The sequence below is a fragment of the Montipora capricornis genome, chromosome 11 (genome assembly GCF_036669925.1).
Source record: "Montipora capricornis isolate CH-2021 chromosome 11, ASM3666992v2, whole genome shotgun sequence".
Classification (NCBI taxonomy): domain Eukaryota; kingdom Metazoa; phylum Cnidaria; class Anthozoa; order Scleractinia; family Acroporidae; genus Montipora; species Montipora capricornis.
The window spans coordinates 42,594,183-42,613,295 of NC_090893.1; the positions used below are offsets into that span (position 1 = coordinate 42,594,183).

The 19,113-nt window shown below is 40.2% G+C and overlaps 1 protein-coding gene and 1 long non-coding RNA gene across 2 annotated transcripts; one reads left to right on the plus strand and one right to left on the minus strand.

Moving 5' to 3' along the window:
* The first annotated feature begins 326 nt into the window (after positions 1 to 326).
* On the plus strand, positions 327 to 18,809 carry LOC138025025 (tolloid-like protein 2). Its single transcript, XM_068872256.1, has 11 exons — positions 327 to 427; positions 1,905 to 2,244; positions 4,175 to 4,246; positions 4,560 to 4,716; positions 5,381 to 5,553; positions 8,013 to 8,057; positions 9,000 to 9,156; positions 10,924 to 11,096; positions 15,802 to 15,945; positions 17,368 to 17,481; positions 18,676 to 18,809. The coding sequence occupies exons 1-10, from the start codon at positions 413 to 415 to the stop codon at positions 17,475 to 17,477; spliced, it is 1,386 nt and encodes a 461-aa protein (XP_068728357.1). The 5' UTR covers positions 327 to 412; the 3' UTR covers positions 17,478 to 17,481; positions 18,676 to 18,809.
* LOC138025026 (uncharacterized) lies at positions 6,645 to 10,949 on the minus strand. Its single transcript, XR_011127125.1, has 3 exons — positions 10,816 to 10,949; positions 8,467 to 8,530; positions 6,645 to 6,756 (listed from the first exon to the last, which is right to left on the minus strand). It is a non-coding gene; the product is annotated as an uncharacterized lncRNA (long non-coding RNA).
* Positions 18,810 to 19,113: the final 304 nt, after the last annotated feature.

Genomic DNA, 19,113 nt, shown 5'->3' on the forward strand with positions numbered 1-19,113 from the left:
ATTAGTTCACCTGGGATAAAATGAGCTTATGAAAAGGAAAAAAAAAATTAATTACCCTCCTTGTTGACTCTTTCGGAGGTTCCATTTCTGTTGATATCTAAATCATTTTCTAAGGAAAAAAGAGATTTTTAGATACGACTTACGATCTACCTTTAAGTGAGACTTCCGAACAATGTCTTGGTCAGGAACAAACTTGGCTTTAAAACAATTTTTTAAGATCGAAAGCTACTTGTCTCGAATCGAATACTTTGTTCACACAACGTTAATCAGCTGCGTTTGACATTTCAAGTGGAGTATAAATTGTTTTGTTCATTATTAAATTGCCCATTCCCATAAGGGCTTACACTAGCTGCAGGCAAATCACATCAGACCGATCGAACAAAACAGCTTCTTTCAATAAGCAATAGAGAAGATGCACCTTATCCTGGTGAGTATAGGTTGTCACTCTCTTTTCTTATTGCGATAACGTTTTACTGTTAACTGAAACCTAAATTGTTGTCTATCTTACTCAAGTTGTTTTCTGTCGAAAACCGGAAAAAATGAAAATTGAATTTTCCGCCGTGGGAGTTGTAGAAAACATTTTCTTTTGAAACACCATATAACTTTGGTTTCTAACCGGTGGGCTGCAAGCCATTGAAGCTTACAAAACTGCAAAAGAATCCATGTGTGTGGTCTGCCTTTCGTTTCCTTCTCCTTGCTCTCCTTGGTATGATAAAAGATGCAAATACTCTTCTTTCACGCGAGTTCCACTGATAAAAGTAGTTTACGGACAATCCACTTTCAAACTTATCATATGATCATGACCGCACCATTTAAAACCTCAAATGGCAGGAAGCGACCTGCTGGCTGGCTATCTGTCTTTTTGAGGGGCCTTATTATATCTACTAAGACCGCGCGCTGTGATTGGCAAACTTAGCCGGCCATATTCTACACTACTGCCCGCTGTACGGCTTTCATAACGACTCAGTAATTAGCCTTAAAAAACTGATAAATTCTAGGGTAGCAAGAGCTCTAAGGATATCATACATTCCGAGTTGTAAAATTTCGAATTTTCAAAGCATCATTGCTCAGGGAGTATCTGATATATCGGGTTCAGATTTCAGTTCAGAGATAGCTCATTATGCAATGCCCTTTTAATATTCAATACTTTATTATCGGCTGACTGATTAGAAAACGATAGCCCAATAGAGAGATTCCCCAATAGACCGTTGCCAGGACCGTGAGTTAAATGAACAAGTCATTTGTTTCTTCTCTCTTGATTCCTTTATTTCTGTGTTGAACTATCGGCGTTTACATTGCATTGATTTAGCTTAGTCGAATTCTAGCCGCTAGTCCTTAGGTAGTTCTCTTTTCTTATTGATTGTACCTTTAAATTCTTTCCTTTCAATGGATAGTTTACTAGTCAAATGAAATAATAGAATGCTATAAAGACACCACATAGGTCACTTTCGTGTTCTCTCGGTTAGACTGGATCTAGCATGCAATGGAGGCTAATGCGGGGGAATAATTTGCATGTGAAAAGAATCCCCCGCATTAGCTTCAATTTCATGCCCGATCCAACCTAGAATACGAAACCGGCCTATTCACCTCTTGTCGAGATGATAGCGACAAGTTTTAGCAAGAAAGCCTATCGCCTGGTATGTTAGCTACGCCATGCTGATTAGGCCCAGCAAGGCCGAAACAGCTGTCCATGGTGGCTAAATGACCGGGTGGAATGGTTGTGCGCATGCGTGATGTGTTGGCCACATTGGGTTGGTTTTTGTGTCACCTTTCTTTGTTTGTTGTACTAACTTCACACACTGCGTAACAAACAGCAGGTTGTTGTCGTTGTTGTTTTGGAAAAGGGATCTCACATTTCATGCGTTTTTTTCAGTTATTTATCCTTTTTTTTACTTGTGTTGCAGGCATTATGTTTGATAAGCTGTTTTGGCGGGAAACTTCCAACAGCTTTCAGCCTGCGTTGTTATGCCTGTTTCGATTATCTAGGCTCCACCCAACCATGTAGTAACCCATCAATACAGCAGTGTGACAGTGGGCAAGATTCTTGTCGTTCCTTCGTCACAACTGCAGAAATGTATGGAATGCAGCACACAACAACTATGAAAAACTGCTCTATATCCCTTTTCGAGTGTAACTCAGGCACGATTTGCAACTATGTCAACCAAAGCATTACCTCGGATATTCACGGCACCTTACTGGCATGTTCAGTAAACTGTTGCTATGGTGATCTGTGTAATGGACAAGGTAAGCAGTTGACATTGAATCGTTAAGTTTTTCCTTGGGTATCATCAACTTGCAAACAATATGCACCATTGCAACGCGTTACCAAGTCCACCGCCGTTTCTCTTTTAAGTAGGAAAATTGCATGATGGTGAAATTAACTACCAAGATCAGAGCGATTTGAGTGGCTTCTGTCCTTCGGCAAATTTTTCTAAATGTCGTTTTACTCGCAGGAGAGTAGACAAATCTGAATAAGGGGCTCTTTACATCAGGGAGAGTGCCCCCAGGTTACCCTAGGTGAGAGCTTCGTTCTCTTTTGTATTATGCCGTTCGTTATGCGAGATAGGGTGCCCCTAGGGGCTACGGTTTTCCTATGTTGAAGGTAGGGAAAACCTACGTGGCAAGGACATTATCACGTTTTGCTTACAAACCGAAATGTAAATGCAAAAGATCGGGTTGGCCCTAGGGGCTATGGCTATTTTTGCGTTTTGTTCTAACCGTTGACCGTGAATGAAGGCCCCAAATCCGTACGATTTAAAAGAGTCATCTGAGATAAGCATGACTTCGAACTCCAAACATTGTTCTCGTGTTATAGTGTTAAAAATGTCGACGGGCCTGCGCGACTCCTGTTGTGCGCAAATGTTCATGTGCTTTCAGAGGTCATGCAGACAATATTTTAGGCAAGGGCCAGCTGAACAAAGTACAAGTGCGGATCTTGGAAGATCGATCTGACCAGTAGACTAAGAACAAAATAATAATGGGAGACTGGTTGCACGGCTGTGAGGATATATTCTTGTTTATCCAATATTTCGTCAGGCACGGCCTGGCTTCTGCAGGGAGTTAAAGGATTTGCTGTTACAATTTTTTGAAATTCAAATATAAGCCATAAGAAAACTAAGGTATTAGATTACAGATGTAAATTTAACTATTATCCTGCGAAATCGCGCGCTATATCGCGGTATATCGCACCACTTTCAGCGACACTGAGGTGAATAACTGTTTTAGTATGTACCACACAGGTTGAATAAAAAACGAACCAAAAAATACTTATTTTTGTAAAATACAGTGGAGAATTTCAAATCTAGCGCGCCGGCTACTCGGAGGTGAATAGTACTTGGATAATCACCTCCGAGTTAGCCAATCAGCGCGCGCGGACAGCACTGTTCACCTGTGCGGCAAATACTAAATATAGATATTTATTATATAGATATTGATGAAATACCAGGATTTCTCCTTTTACTAAAAAATCATATCTTCACCGCGCGCAGTGAACATATCATTTTTATCTTTCACTTGTGAGGATATAGGCGTTGTCGTGGTAACCAACACGATTAGCCAATAAAACGCGAGCTTTCTCTTCATTGTAAGATACTTTTGTGCTTCATTATAATTCTTCTCTACTACATTAACATTTTTATTGCAAAATTTGACATTATCATGATTTGTTTTTCATAACTTTCATATCTTGTTTCATGTTACACAACATGCATGTTTTAGCGGTTGGTGACCACTTTTTCATCATTTCGAAACTGAATAAAAGAGGTTGTTTTAAATCTAGAAATTTCATCAATATCTATATAATAATCAATATCTATATAATAATTGGGGATAATTGGGGATACGAATTTTATCTTCTCGTGCTGAAAGTATCTCTCACTCGTGAGAGATACTTGCAGCTCTCGAAGATAAAATTGGTTTCCCCGCGTGGCCATGTAATATCCTCTATATATACAGGGGTTACAGATAAACATTATTTGTGTTGTTTGCCTGTTGTTAATGTCTCCGATAACATGTTTGTAGGGTGTGGGAAGTTGTGGACATCGGTTTACTGGTTTCTGTTCTAAGCTAGTAAACCAGAATGACGATGTTGATGATGACGATGACGACGACGATGATGACGATGAAGACAGTACATTAGTCACTAATTGTCATTATTTCGAACTCTCCTTAACAGGAAACTCAACAATGCCTCCATGGACAAACACATCGGCATATCCTCCAATGCCCACGACTCCTCATCCATCAGGTAAGAGACTTTAGATATTCAAAATATTTACCCCTTGTTTCAGATTATTTCTTCTGTGTCTGTCCTCTACATCGGGTGTGAGTCATCAGACTTGAATGTTTTGCTCGTATTGAACTCCAGCCTATCGCGCATGCTGTCATAGTGAATATCTCTATGATGGAGATTCTCCAAACCTCTAATTGGAAGGTCGTTAGCCGCAAAAAATGCCCTTCTCTCCCAGGGGTAAAGTTTCGATGGCAGTTTACGTTATCGTGCTTAATTTAATCACAGCTATTTCCAAGAAATCTGTCTTTCATTGACTCTTTCTATCAAGCTTGTACACAAGTTGTCAACAATGTCCTGGAAAGTCCTGGATATCCCAGCAAGTACCCAAGCAACAAGAACTGTGTGGCCAATGTTGCCATCCCTTTTGGTGCGGCTTTGAACATTACATTTGAGCACTTCAACCTGGAGTTTAGTTACACCTGCAGGTGATCGCTAAGGTTTCCTTTTACCGATTACGGTTCAAAAGCAATTTCGCTGTTTTGCATTGCGAATAATAGATCTCGCGCTACGTCAGCTTATTTTCTCAAGCAATCGGTGAGAGGCTGAGAAAAATGAATAAAAAACTGCAAACGAAATATTGTTAGATTTGTGTGAATTTGGAATAATCTTTGAGGAGTTCAAGTCGAAGATATCATCTTTGTACTCATACTGATTGGTTGAGACAGAGACCGCAATTTTTTTCATCATGAGCGAACTCTTGGTAATCCATTTCGCGTGGCTCCTTGATCATGATTGGTTAAAAGTAGCTGAGCAGCAGTTTCATGAATGTGATAAACAAGTAATCGCATGTTTCCTAGAGGGCAACTTAAAAGAACTCATTTTACTTTTTTTTCTACAAACCGTTTTGGGGGGTTCTTTACATAAAAACAATGGATATCCTGTTCACTGAAGCATGATACAGACTCAAGAGTAACCAAAACGGACTGCACTATGGGATTGTGACAGTAGTGAATAGTAATTTACGCACGGAAAAGGGTTCATGCGAATATTTTTTTATTTCTTACGGCATTTTCCATCTTATCTCATCTAATCTTGTGTGTTGGACTTATTGAAGCCACAAAACTGAAAATAAAACGTTTCTTGTTTCAGTTTTGATTACCTGAAGATTACGAACGACAATGGTGGCTTCTATCACAGATATTGCGGCAATCTTACGGGACAAAGTGTCATTGTCACTGGTCAATATGCCAATCTCACTTTTCGTTCAGACTTTACTGTCGAAAAAACAGGATTCCGCTTACTAATTTTTCCTGTTTACGGCGGTAAGTACAGCAAGGATTAAAGGGAACCAGATTATTCCATGAAGTATTTGTTTCTGAAACGAATGGCGAGAGATAGTGGAGTCAGTATTATAGAGACATATACTTTGAACTATCTCAACTAAGGACGTAAAGGAATAGTGTTGTTTTGGTAATCTACGACAAATCATCTTTTTACCCTTTTTAAGCAGATTGCAACAGATTGCCATCATTAGAAGTAGTTTGAAAACATATTTTAACCAATGCTTCTCTTCAAACTTTGCGGAAGTACGAGTCGCAGAAGCCTACGCTAAATTGATCTTCCATTTTTGTCCGAGATGCCACATGTTGAATGAAGTTGAATTATCATTTTTCGTTCTACAATGTTGACTAAGTCGCAATAAATATCCGCCAAAATTCAAGAGATTAAGCACCACTCTTTCGGATGAGAACTGGCAAACTCAAGAGTGAAATTAACTGTTTACCCAAACTTGAAATCCTTTTGCTCTCAGCTTTTACTTGCTTGTCGGACTCTGCTATCCAGCAAGTGTTAAGAAGAGAGGCGAAAGCTAGAATTGCACCACTGAAAGTAAATTGCCTAAACATTTACAATCATGGTATAATAATATGTAGTAGATACAAAGGGTTGGATCATTTTATGTCAAAATAACATGCATAAAAGGAAAGGAAAGGAGAGGAACTTTATTTAAGTGTCTAGTCGTTCTAGCGCTGGAGCGCTAATTGGGGACACTGTAAACTGAAATTAACAATATCTATACACAGTACTGGGCCCGGTTGTTCAAAAGCCGATTAACGCTAATCCCAGATTAAACATTAACCAAGGAGTTTATTTCTCTACTCCAAAGTGCTGTTCAACGCTGATATTCGGCAAAACTTTACATTAGAAGAAGTCAATCTTCAAAAACAACAATAAGCAAAAGAAACTTTCACCAAAAAGTTAAAACTTGAAACAAAAGTTTACGCTAATCCTCATGAGATGGATTAAGTTAATCGGCCTTCGAACAACCGGGTCCTGAACTATAACGCTGTTTAATGTCTCATAACGTTACAACGCCTCGAAGCCGCAACCCGAACCCACGATCTTCCAAATCACTATTTAGAAACAGTAGTGTAGCGCAGAGGCTCTAGTAATCTGCTATTGTTTGGTATTGTAAGCAGTCTCATTTGAGCGTTTCTACTCACGTGACCAGTAGCCATATTGGATTACTGAAACAAAAGAAAGAATTTGCATTTAAAAAAAAAGAGAGTTCAATTCAAGTTTGGTACACCATAATGGCCGCCATTCCTTTGTGGTAAAGACTTGTTTCCATATCTCAAAGTGCCCTAGGACGTGAGGTGCTGGGAATGAAATTTCGACACTGACCGATTCCAGTGATTTAATTTCATTCCCAGGCACCTCACGTCCAAGGGCACTTTGAGATATGGAAACAGGTCTTGACCCTCCTTTGTTTTGGAACACCAACATGGCCGCTGTGACGTCATGTGAAAATGCTCTATTGTTTTTAAAGTCTAAGTCATTGTTTCTATTGTTTAGTTTTCTGTTTTTGGCTTAGGTAGCCGAATCCTGAACCCACGATCTTCAAATTCTCTATTTAGAAATGGCGCATTTTAAGCCCCGTTCAAATGGACGCAACATTGTTGGGTGTTACATCTTGTGTCCATTTGCATACCCTGTTGCATGTTGTTGCGTGTGGCTAGGAGTTGTTGCACAAAGCTTTAAACTGGTCAAACTTTTGAGCCAACGACTCTCAAAATTCCTTTTGTTCCGTGATCGCCAAACCGTAGCGCAACAATGATTGCGGTCACACTTGAGAGGAACAGAGTTTAACACTAGTGTTCACACCACTCTAGTGTCATCTCCTTGCTGTTTTGAATCCCTAGGGAAACTCTGAACAATAGAACTTGATTAAACACTAGTAGTGTTAACTCCCTAATAGACCTAATCGGCTAACTCAATGTTGTACCCAATTCAAATCTCCCGAGATTAAGATTCTTTGTGTATTGTATTTGCATTATAATGTACCATTCATATTTAAATGATATGGAAATACCTGAAACAAAACGTTTTATTCCCAAAGGGTTTGAATTGGGTACAACATTGAGTTAGCCGATTAGGTCTATGCAACCGCAACCAATGTTGGATCCGTTTGCACAGCTCTTCCAACATTGTTGGGGCCACGCACGCGCACTACACGTGGTTTCCATGGAGATAGCAACACATTTACATGTTAAAAACAAATTTTGTAAGTTTACAGCCTTATGAGTCGTATCCTTCCCATAATACACAGCACGTCCTTACATTGTTAGCAGTTGTAGCGTCCGTTTGCACACAACTGCTAACATCATCCAACATCTGCAGAACCAACAACTCTCAACAATGCTGGAGTTGCTGCGTTCGTTTACACAGGGCTTTAGGGTCCAGTTATCATTTAGTGATTTGAATGTCTTTCTTTTCAAAACAGTCTGGACAACACATCGGCCAACGCCCACCACTCAGAGTGCATCAGGTAATTTTTTTTTCCATTGGAACCTTCACTTTGGTAATATCAATCAATAAATTTTAATGTACTGCTGACAGAATTTAAAAGACGCAAATGAAAGCCAAATTTGAAAAGTGTGGCACGTCACGGTTCGTTTGTTTATTTTCAAACACTGGGTCTTATTTAATAGACCAGATTGTAGCCAAATTTAAAACACTTGGGGAATAAAACGTTTGTTCCAGTTATTTCCATATCATTTAAATGTGAATGTGACATTATAATGCAAATGCAATACATAACGAATTTAATTGGGTACAACATTAAGTCAGCTGATTTGGTCTATCGATTCCATCCATTCGTGAATCCATTCTGTTAGATTCTCACAGTTGATCTAGAACTAGCACTTAACAAAGGCTCATAGGAGGCCGCTACCAACCTCATATTAAGGCTCGCTCCAGTCCAATCGCAAACATTGGAAATTGGTCTTATTTTCTGGACCCCTACAGAAAAGAAAATGTACAGCTTGAATTATGATCCCGCGTGCTTTATGTTGGTTGAAGTTGGGCCTTTAACAGCAGACTTAACAATGACGCCCTGCACAAACTGACCTACATACCCCTCCAGTGCCGCCACGACTCGTCATCTATCAGTTAAGAGACTCTAGCACTTCAAAATATTTTCCCTGGCTTGTTTCATATTATTTCTTTTGTGTCTGTCCCATACATCGGATGTGAGCCACCAGACTTGTTTTGTGTCATTGAACTTCAGTCTATGGCGTATGCTATCATAGTGAACAAGTCAACGATGGAGATTTCTCCAAACCTGTAGGTAGTATGAAGGTCGTTAGCCTAAAAAAATTGCCGAACTCTCCCAGGGGTAAAGTTTCGATGGCAGTTTACATGTTATCATACTTAATTTAATCATAGCTATTTCCACGACTTCCGTCTTTGATTTCCTTTTTCGATCAAGCATGTAGAAAAGTTGTCAACAATGTCCTGGAAAGTCCTGGATATCCCAACATGTACCCAAGAAACAAGGACTGTGTGGCTTATATTTCCATTCCTGCTGGTGGGACTTTGAACATTACATTTGAGCACTTCGACCTGGAGTATCATTACTCATGCAGGTAATTGCTTAGGTTTCCCATTACGTCAAAAGCAATTTCGCTGCTTTGCATCACAAATAAAAGATCTCGCACAACGTCCGCTTATTTTCTCAACCAATCGGTCAGATGCTAAAAGAAAATAAAGAAAAAACTGCAGACGAAATATTGTTGATTCCTAGTTGAGGTTTGTACGAATTTAAATGATAACCTCTAAGGGGTTCAAGAGATCTATCCTATCAAAGAAGAACAAGGTAATTTCCCGCCCTTTCCTGGACAGAATACGAGTATTCAAGAGAGATCAAAGCAGCACTAATTGTAGCTGAAAAACGTTTCTTTAAGGACGGTGCCTACTATTGTTATTGCGCATACGTTCTGCGCATCTCCAGATACTCGGATTTCCTGTCGGTGATGCTTACTAATACAGGGATATTTTTGCGCAGTTTGAAACTACCCGGAGAAAGTAGATCCTGGTAAGTACTCTTGGTATCCAAAAAGAAAATTGGGGGTAACCATGCATTTTTCAGAGATAATAAAGCTTCAATTTGCGAAAGAATGCCATACATTGCTTTGCATTTTAAAGCTTTTTACAAATATTATTCATGAATTATCTTTGAAAAATGCGTGGTTACCCCCAATTTTCTTTTTGGATTTCAATAACACTTGTTAAGATCTACGTTTCTTGCATAGTCACACACCGGGGCAAAAATATCGTTAATTAGTAGGCACCGTCCTTAAGTTGCATAGACGGGGACATTGACTTGGAATATCCACTCGCACAGCCATAGCAGATTATATTTGCTCGCGTGGCTACTTGATGCTGATTGGTTGAAAGTTGCTTAGCAACGATTTTATGAATGTGATAAAGAAGTAATTGCATGTTTCCTGGAAAACAAGAAAGAATTCATTTTCCTTTTATTTTTTTTTCCGAAATCGTCCTCGTTCCTTCTCTCGTAATTTACGAACGCAATTAATCCTTTGTGCAAAAGGACCCATGCGATTATATATATAACAAGGTTTTCCTAATCAATACAGTTTTCTGTGGATTTTAATACAGTACTGTTTCGTAGACCAACAAACCGTTGATCCAGTCATCAGTTGAATTCCATACACACTGAAGCATCGCTAGAGTTTGTATACATGAGCAACATATTTACGAAAACCGTTACAAAAATTGAATTATAAAACAATATTAATAAGAACTTGCATTAGTAAACATGTTATTGGTTCTTAGGGATGCATTGAACCTAAGGAGGAATTAACGCTTGTCTGCAATTTGATACAAGCTCATTTCGTTTGTTTAGTGTCGCCACGTACGGTTTACATAAAATAAAGAATTTTTCAGTATTGCACAAGCAACATCGTTTTGTTAGGTTGTTAGAGGATTTAGCCTTGGTTAGAATTATCCAGGAGCTTTTGGTCTTTTAGTTGCAAAAGGTGTTAGTTCAGTGTCATTTCTTTTGCTCTCATGTTTGATGGACATTTGGTGATTTCGCCATCTTGTCTTATATTCTGTGGCGGTAAGGCCGACGGATGTCTCTCAGTGAACTTTCTGCAATTTAACTGATGAGTGAGTGGATCGACGCTTTGTTGGTCAACAAAACGATATTGATTAGGAAAACCATCTCATTACCACGCCATTAATGTTGAGAACTATTCTGGATTTATCAGTGTGAAACTCACCTGAAGTTATGTATATTTCTCAGGTCATTTTCCATCTTCTCTCATCTAATCTCGTCAGTCGAACCTATTAAAGCCACAAAACTGAAAATAAAAAGTTTCTTGTTTCAGTTTTGATTATCTGGAGATTGCGAACGACAATGGTGGCTTCTATCACAAATATTGCGGCAGTCTTACTGGACACAGTATCATTGTGACTGGTCGCTATGCCAATCTAACTTTTCATTCAGATGTAGTTGTCCAAAAAACAGGATTCCGTTTACTGTTCTTTCCTGTTTACAGCGGTAAGTACAGCAAGAAAAAAACAACCAGATCATCTCATAAAGTAGTTGTCGCTGAAGTGAATGGCGACAGAGGGTGGAGTTCTATTACATACATATATATAATATCCAACCAAAATCATGCGTCCCGTTTGCCGTGAGTGCTCAATGCCGTAAGGTAGAGCTAAATACACAAGCAGGATACGGGACTATATTTAGTTTAGTTACTCATGGGTTTCACGCCGAAGCGATCATCAGACTAAAAGCTAAATACTAATGTTCTACTCTACTTAATGGTACTACCGCGGAGGCTCTTGCTCTTGTTGGCTGCGTAGAATTTGTTTTGGTGCCTGCATTTGGTTACTTCAAAAGACCCGGGATTGTTGAATAAACGTTCTGAATTAGTTACCAAATGTAGGCATGAAAACAAATTCTACGCAGTCAACTAGAGCAGGAGCCTCCGCAGTAGTACCATTAAGTAGAGCAGAACATTAGTATTTAGCTTTTAGTCTGATTATCGCTTCGGTGTGAAAGCCATGAGTAACTAAACTAAATATAGTCCCGTATCCTGCTTGTGTATATACAATATCAACAAAGGCGGAAAAGGATTAGTGTTGTTTTGCTAATGTACAACGGTTCATCATTTTATCGTTTTTAAGCAGCGAAAGAGCTCAGTTAGCATAAATCGAGAGACCAAGCTCCGCTTTTCCGGACTAAAAACGGCAAACTCTGGAGTGAAATAAACTGTTCGCCCAAACTTGAACTCCTTTTGATCTCCTGGAGATTTCGCTTGCTTGTTGGCCCCTGTTATCGAGCTAGTATGAAAATGCGAGACGGAAGCTACAGTCTTGATCACCAATTTTTGCCCCCTCTCCCCCTTCAATGTTGATGTTCATGGGTTCGCGTGCAAAACGCAAGATTGAGGCAGGGGAGGGGTAATTAAGGGTGCCTTACTAATGGCTTGGATCAAGAGATTACGAGGAAAGTGAGCAAATCCCCCATATTTGGCCCTATTCCGATGAAAATTATTTGAAATAGATCTTTACTTCCGTGTCCTACTGTATGGTTATCTCATAGACGATACCCTATTGGTCGGTTGCTGTGAAAGTGGACCGCGCAGTCATGGTAACAACAGATAAAAATAAACTTCGCAGCACGGGCGCCATCTAAAAATAGATTTCAAATAGTTACAACGGGGCACATGGATTCGCTCTCTTGCCTAATATTCTCTTGCATGGATGTGATATACGTGCTGTTCTAGCGAAGTTTTACAACTATTTATGACCGAAGTTGTAGTATAAGAGAGTTTCAATTGAATCTCTAAGGCTAAATTGGGGAAAAATTTACAATCATGGATAATGCATTTCTAGTGTTTTTATTGGCTTAGCCATCATGGTATATGAACTATTATACAAATACCAGTACTCAGAGACACCAATCAGAGACCGCTTTTCATTGTTCTTCACGAAAACCAATAAGAAGACACTTTGTTTCAGGGTTCCCCAGAGCTCTTCTCTCCTCAGTCATGCGCAGAAGAGATGAGCTCTGGGGACGAGATTGAGGAACACACCAAAGGGTTGCACATGGGCATTCGCTCAAACATTTGTGACCGACAGCTATTGGCTATTTTACCAAATTTCTCACAAACCCGTCATTAAATTGTGCAGAAATTTGGAATTAACATAGTTGCGACTCCACATGAGTCGTCTATAGAAAAAAAAATCAGAAATTTAACAGACAAAAGTTAGGGAAAACTAAAAAATGTCTAACAGCGAATTATGAAAAATCCGTCTGGTGAAAATCTGTGATGACAGCTGTTAAACATGTTAAGAAATCACTAATTTGATGTGAAAGCCGCTTTTTACAAGTCATTTGTTTCATAAATTAGCGAGAGTACCACTTCAGCGTATCGCAGGCTCACGTTCTAGAGACCTGTGGCTTGTTTGACTACGTGACGTTGTGAGAAATAAATGGACGAAGCCTTGTTACGGTTTTTGCATGTAAAATCTGGTATAAATCGACTGTTCTACCGTTTGGGAACAAAGTTTGGTCCTTCGAGCCGGATTTCATCGACTGAAAACCGTATATCGAACCGGTAGTGAATGCAAAGGAGACTCATTGTTGTTGACTGACAAAATGGCGGCCACGGAGAATGTTCCAACACAAGAACACGAATTGACTAGCAAAGAGCAAAACGTGCATTTATCAACCTTAGAAAAGGACAAATTGCCAACGTTAGAGGTGGATATCATTGGGCATGGGGACCAGAAGGACAAGCAAGACGGGAATGACAACTTAAAGGCGGCAGCACCATAGGTACAAAAATTCAGACATCACTTGGCATATCCCAGTCCCCCGATTTACAATGTGGGAAAAATGGAAACGTGCCAGAGGGATAGAATGGAAGACTCGTGCAAAGGACCTTGTCAATCAAGTTGAAAGGTGTGGGTCTGCCTAAGTTGTCAGGAAAAGACAAGGCTCACTATTAGCCCTGGAAGCAGCATTCATGTCCATTGTCGTTAGAATGGACATTTCAGTCGGCAAGAAGATGCTGCGACTTCAAAGCAGTTTGTCTGGAAAAGCCCGGACTTTAGTGAAAGACCTTGGATTCTCATTTGACGCTTTCGAATGAGCAAAGGAGAAGCTTGAGAGGAAGTGTGGGGGAGAGAGACGTTTGCAGATCAAACAACTAACTGCTTTGCGTGGATGGAGGAAAGTGCGAGCCCAAAATCTGCAGGACGTGGAGGAGTTTCAAGCCATGCTTGAAAGAGTTTTAATAGCCCTGAAAGACTGTGGACCAGGCCAAGAGCTTCAAGGCCAGAACTTAAACCTAACTGCATGCAAAGGTCAGAAACTCTCCGAGGAAGATGTGCAAGCATGCAAGTATTGGCTAGTAGACCACTCCTTTGAGGGATAGCTTTGAGTTACTTATCGAGTGGGCAGAACTCCTAGTACAGATAATGGAAAAAGCTAGGGAAGAGATAACTGGGTTTGACAAGAGAAAATCGGGCATGCTAGAGGGACGAAGAGGTAGAGATAGAAACGACCGAGTCTGTGGTAGAAGTTTCGGTACCAGACCTGCACTGTTGACGCTTGTAAACAAAACCACCCATGCTGCGTTTGCAAAGCCTTCAAGGCGCTAACTGTCCCAAAGACAAAGGAGCTGATCAGAGAGACCGGTCGTTGTTATCGTTGCCTGGCTGCAGGTCATCACAGCAAGGACTGTCTCGATGCTAAACAATGCGGTGTTGACGGATGCTTAAGCAACAACCACAGCAGCTATCTCGACGAAAGCACCCCCCGTTCTACAGCAGACAGGCCACAAACCCAGTTATGAGCAGAATCCCCGCCTTTCCGACAAGTGCCCCAGAAAAATGTAGATCCATCGGCCTTGCATGCTACGGGAGCAAGCAATGTTAACCTTCATCCTCGAGAGCAGACACATAAAACTAGTTTATCCGAACAAGTTTCACTGATGATTCTTGCCGCCCTGATCAGCAACGGAAACAAAAGTCTGAGGGTAAACATTATGCTGGACCCATGTTCGACGAGTTCCTACATTTCAGAAAACGCAGCCCAAGAGCTTGAATTGTATGGACAGGCGCTGATCCTAACTATTGCAGGAACTGGAGGAACTGCAGTTAAAACTCGTTTCCGCAGGGTGGAGCTAACGGTGACCAATGTAAATAGTATGTTCTCGAGTCCTTTGAACACTCCAACCATCCCCTGGTCAGAACTGAAGGACAGGTGGCCCCATGTACATCATGTACCATTCGAGAACGTGTCAAGGCGGCGTCAGATTGATGTTATGATTGGCAGCAATCATCCAGTCTTTCATCACGTGTTAGGTGTCCCTCATTTTTTGTTTTGTATTCTCTGAGAACAGTGTCTTCATGGAGTAGTAAAAATTCGGCAAAAATCTATAGCCAGCTTTTTTGGCAATTTTATTCAATTGAACGGAAAGAGCCATTACGAGTCGAACAGCCCACACCGAATTTAAATCTGTTTGGAGTGTTAAAGTACTAACAAAGGCATTCAAATACATTTTTCAGGTAGGTACGTGAATTAACCATAGAATGACACCAGGCTCTGCGTTATATCGTGGATTACATTAATAAAATCGAGCTAAGTTTGTTCAACATTGGGGGTGCGCCGCAATTGTCAAGGTGGCTTGAATAATCGTATTCGTCAGTGTCGTACCATGGAAACGAGCACGGTGACTCCCCTTTTTAATTACATTCCCTTGAAATGTTACAACATTGTGCGAAATTTCATCGGAAATCTATGACAAGTTCTATTTCTTGGGAGTCACCTTAAACGACTCACGTAACGACTCACATGAGAACCAAATTTAAAAAGCGTGTTTGTTTCTTTGCTTTCCAACTACAACAGGTCTTACACAACCGATTAGACCCATTTATGAATCCAGTCTGTTAACAAGTCCCGTGCCATCTTTTAAAGGCCCACCTTCAACCGGCAGGCTTTTTCGACCGTTTGTTTTTGTCATGGAAATTCGCATTGCTTATCGTAGCGATCTGATTGGATGAATTTCAGCTTTGGCTGGATTTTCATATATGAAAATTGTTCCGCGACACGAAATGCCTGTCGGTTGAAGGTGAGCCTTTAAGCTTCGTCTCGGTCCATAAACACGCAAAAAAAGAACTTGGCAGATATCCAGACATCTTGTCCTCACGCTTGGTCAATAACCCATATTCCTATGTCCTCACAGCCCGCATCAACAGAGCCATTAAGAACGTGGACATTGGTACGAAGAGCGCTGGTCGGCAAAAGCGAGACATCATCAAGACAACGATGCTTGATGAGCTGAAGAAGAAGGCTACTCTCTTAATAAGCAAAGTGAAAGAAAACAAAAGTAAGTGGAGTGAGGTCAAAAAGGCTCAAGAGCTTGAGGAGGGGGGGGGGGGGGGGAATGGGGGTGTCAACAAATTGCTCGTGATCCGAGCAACAACCGTTACTTGAATTGATTGTGACAGTATATACAAGATATACACCATTTTCCAAGAGCGCCTCCGTCGGAAGGAATTAGTATTATAACTTTTTTTTTTTTTTTCGTTGTCACTGTCCACGGCAATCTCACAGCGTGCTCCTTTGCTAATACGAGTGGACCTGTGAACTTGGCAGATCGACGAGCAAACGTCTCTTCGCATTCATTTTCAACACACATAGCACAGTGACACTTATCTCGGTAACACAAGCTTGTAACGAGTATCAATCCCGTCGGTACGAAGAAAAGTCGAAGAATATTTCAACGTATTACATTGCGGCATTACTTCGGAAAGTGAAACGTAAGAAAATCGATAATGATCGTTGCCATGTCGATTTAAATTTAACGGAATGAGTGACAAATTGGCATATCTTGAAAAAATCGATATGGGTCGTTGTCTTATCGATAAGTTTACATCTGAGTGAGTGGCAAATTTGCATATTCTCACCCTGACGATAGTCGTTTATACGCTTCGCGTATCCAACAACAACAACAACCATCCATTTATTTGCCAGATTAGAAAACGTTTTATACAACGGAGTAAATTAATTTGATCGGGCAAAAACCACTCAGAATAGTTATAAACTAAACGAGCTGAGTAGTTCCACGACTAAAAAGCGCCATTCTTCCGCTACATGGCATTCACGTTGTCAAAATAAACAGAGAATTTTTGCTGACTTTATCTGTCACTTCCGGCTTAGATGGCAAAGGTTCTTACAAAGGCCGAGGAAACGAATAAATTTAACTTCTATCCTTATTAATACGTTTCTCACTCATTGAGGTCCATTGATTTTGAAAGCGAGAGGAGATGGGACGTGGAGGGGAGGGGAGGGGGGAAACACGTTCAACTGATGAGCTCACAAGTTTGTATGACTAAGAAGATGCAAGGAAGTGGCAGCTTTCTCTCTTTGCACGATGGCAGCGATAGTTTTGCAGCATGTAGCCACGCAGAAACAAATCATTGAGTTGAACAGTTATAATCCATTCATCATGAAGAAAAAAAAAACGACAAAATTGAAAAAGCAATTGCACAGACAGCAAAAATGTTGTCTTTCGCGCACACTATGGACAAACCTGCAATCAGGCGTACTTTTCTTTAGACAGGGACGAAGTTTAAAGAAAAGTACGCCTGATCGCAGGTTAACTATGACACGCTTTTCGATACAGAAATCCCCCCTTTTATATTCCTCCTTTCAGCATCTCTTTTGTCTAACATAAGACACCACAGAATCAACTTAGACGGGGGAGCTTACTCACACGTTGAGAATCTTTTTTTACTTTAATCAACAGGCCAGTCGGATAAGAAAAAAAAAACCTTGGTGAAACTTGCCGAAAAGAAGCGTGACCTGCATGATGGTCGAATGCTGATACAAAAGACAGTTGAAGCTAAGAACCAATAACCTGGTAAAAAAGCTAGTTTTATCTCTACCGAAGAAATTTTTAATGGTAATAGGACTGAGTGGAGTGCGATTCGGTCTGTAATCATACGAGTGGTTAACAAAATCGGACCACCGAGTAGCGGGAGTCCGATTTGTTTAATCACGAATATGATTTCAGACCGAATTGGACGACACGAAGCTGTTACCAAATAATCATAACCATTACAATTTCCGAGAAAACAAATGCATTCCTTTTTCACCGTCTGTTACAAACTTGTCCATTTTGGAAAATCCCCAGTTTGGTAGGGTAAGTGGTTGTGTGCTATGGTTATTGTGATAAGCTCTGTGATTGATGGATTAAGCTGAGTGCACTTAATATGGTTGGGTGATGTAACTGTCCGATTACAGCCAACTGCCCGATTTCACTGTCCGACTATAACCCTACACAATAATTGGTGAAAAATAAAGCAGTTAATGCACCAATCAAATCTGAGAAAATTGTAATGGTTATGATTAAATGAAAAATCACTTTCCTTTCGAAAAACGGGCTACCTTTGTAAACTCATAACAAACCCGTAGAGGATGAGCACTTAAAGAGACAATTTTAGTAATCAACTTATCTCAATCAGGAATTTGTTTCCGAGGTAATGCAAACCAAAGCAATTCGCTAATTACTTTCGACACTCGATTGAAAACCGCTCAATTTTTTTAAGTCAATTTGTAACTAGCATGATGCCCTCTGTGAGCAAACTCGTATGTTACTGACACAAAGTGTTAAAAAATGACGTCAGCAAGATTCCCTTACACCATTCGTATAGACTTTCACTTGACGTCACAGCAGCCATGTTGGTGCACAGAACAATAGAGAAAAAGTCTTCTGGGAATTTGAATCTATTATTATGCAAAACATGAGTCATAATACGCTATTGTTTTGTGCACTAACATGGCCGTCTCATCACATTGTACTCACAAGGTGTCTTAAAAGATTGAGTCTGTGACGTCACTTTTCCTCGTCCCAGCTCTCTAAAGAGACAAAACGTTAAATGAAAGAGCTTTTGACTCAAAACAAACTAAACAATCTTCTGCCCATAAGGAAGGTTGAAAGTTTCGTCAGTCGACTAATAGACAAACACATTCGAAATTGAAAGAAATTTGAAAGAAAGCATTAAAAGAAATTTGATATAATACTAACTTTTTTCGTCAATATTTCATTCCATAGTGACCAACTCTCCGACACAGATGAAGCAAAAAACAGAGGGGAATTCCATAGAACGTAGTTGCAAATAATCGATGTAAGCGGGACTATCTTTAAATAAACGAGGCAAACCTAATAAAAGTTCAAAACGGACAAAACTCTGCATCTTTTGCTTTGGAATTTTGAATACACATATAAAGACATGTCCCCATAGCGATAGCGAATTGATTGGCCATCGAAACACTGACTTGTTAATAAAGGCGTTGGTGAATGTCTTTTTTCGATATTGACTCGGCGATACTCGGAAAATATCCGTGTTCTTCTTTCAGGAGTCGAACCTACGATCTTCCGATTACTAGTTCGGATGCCAGTCTACCACTGTGCTGTGTAACGGAGACTCGTGGAAGTTCGGCCGTTTATTTAAAGGGCTATGTCATGCAAATTTGATGTAATTTCACGACA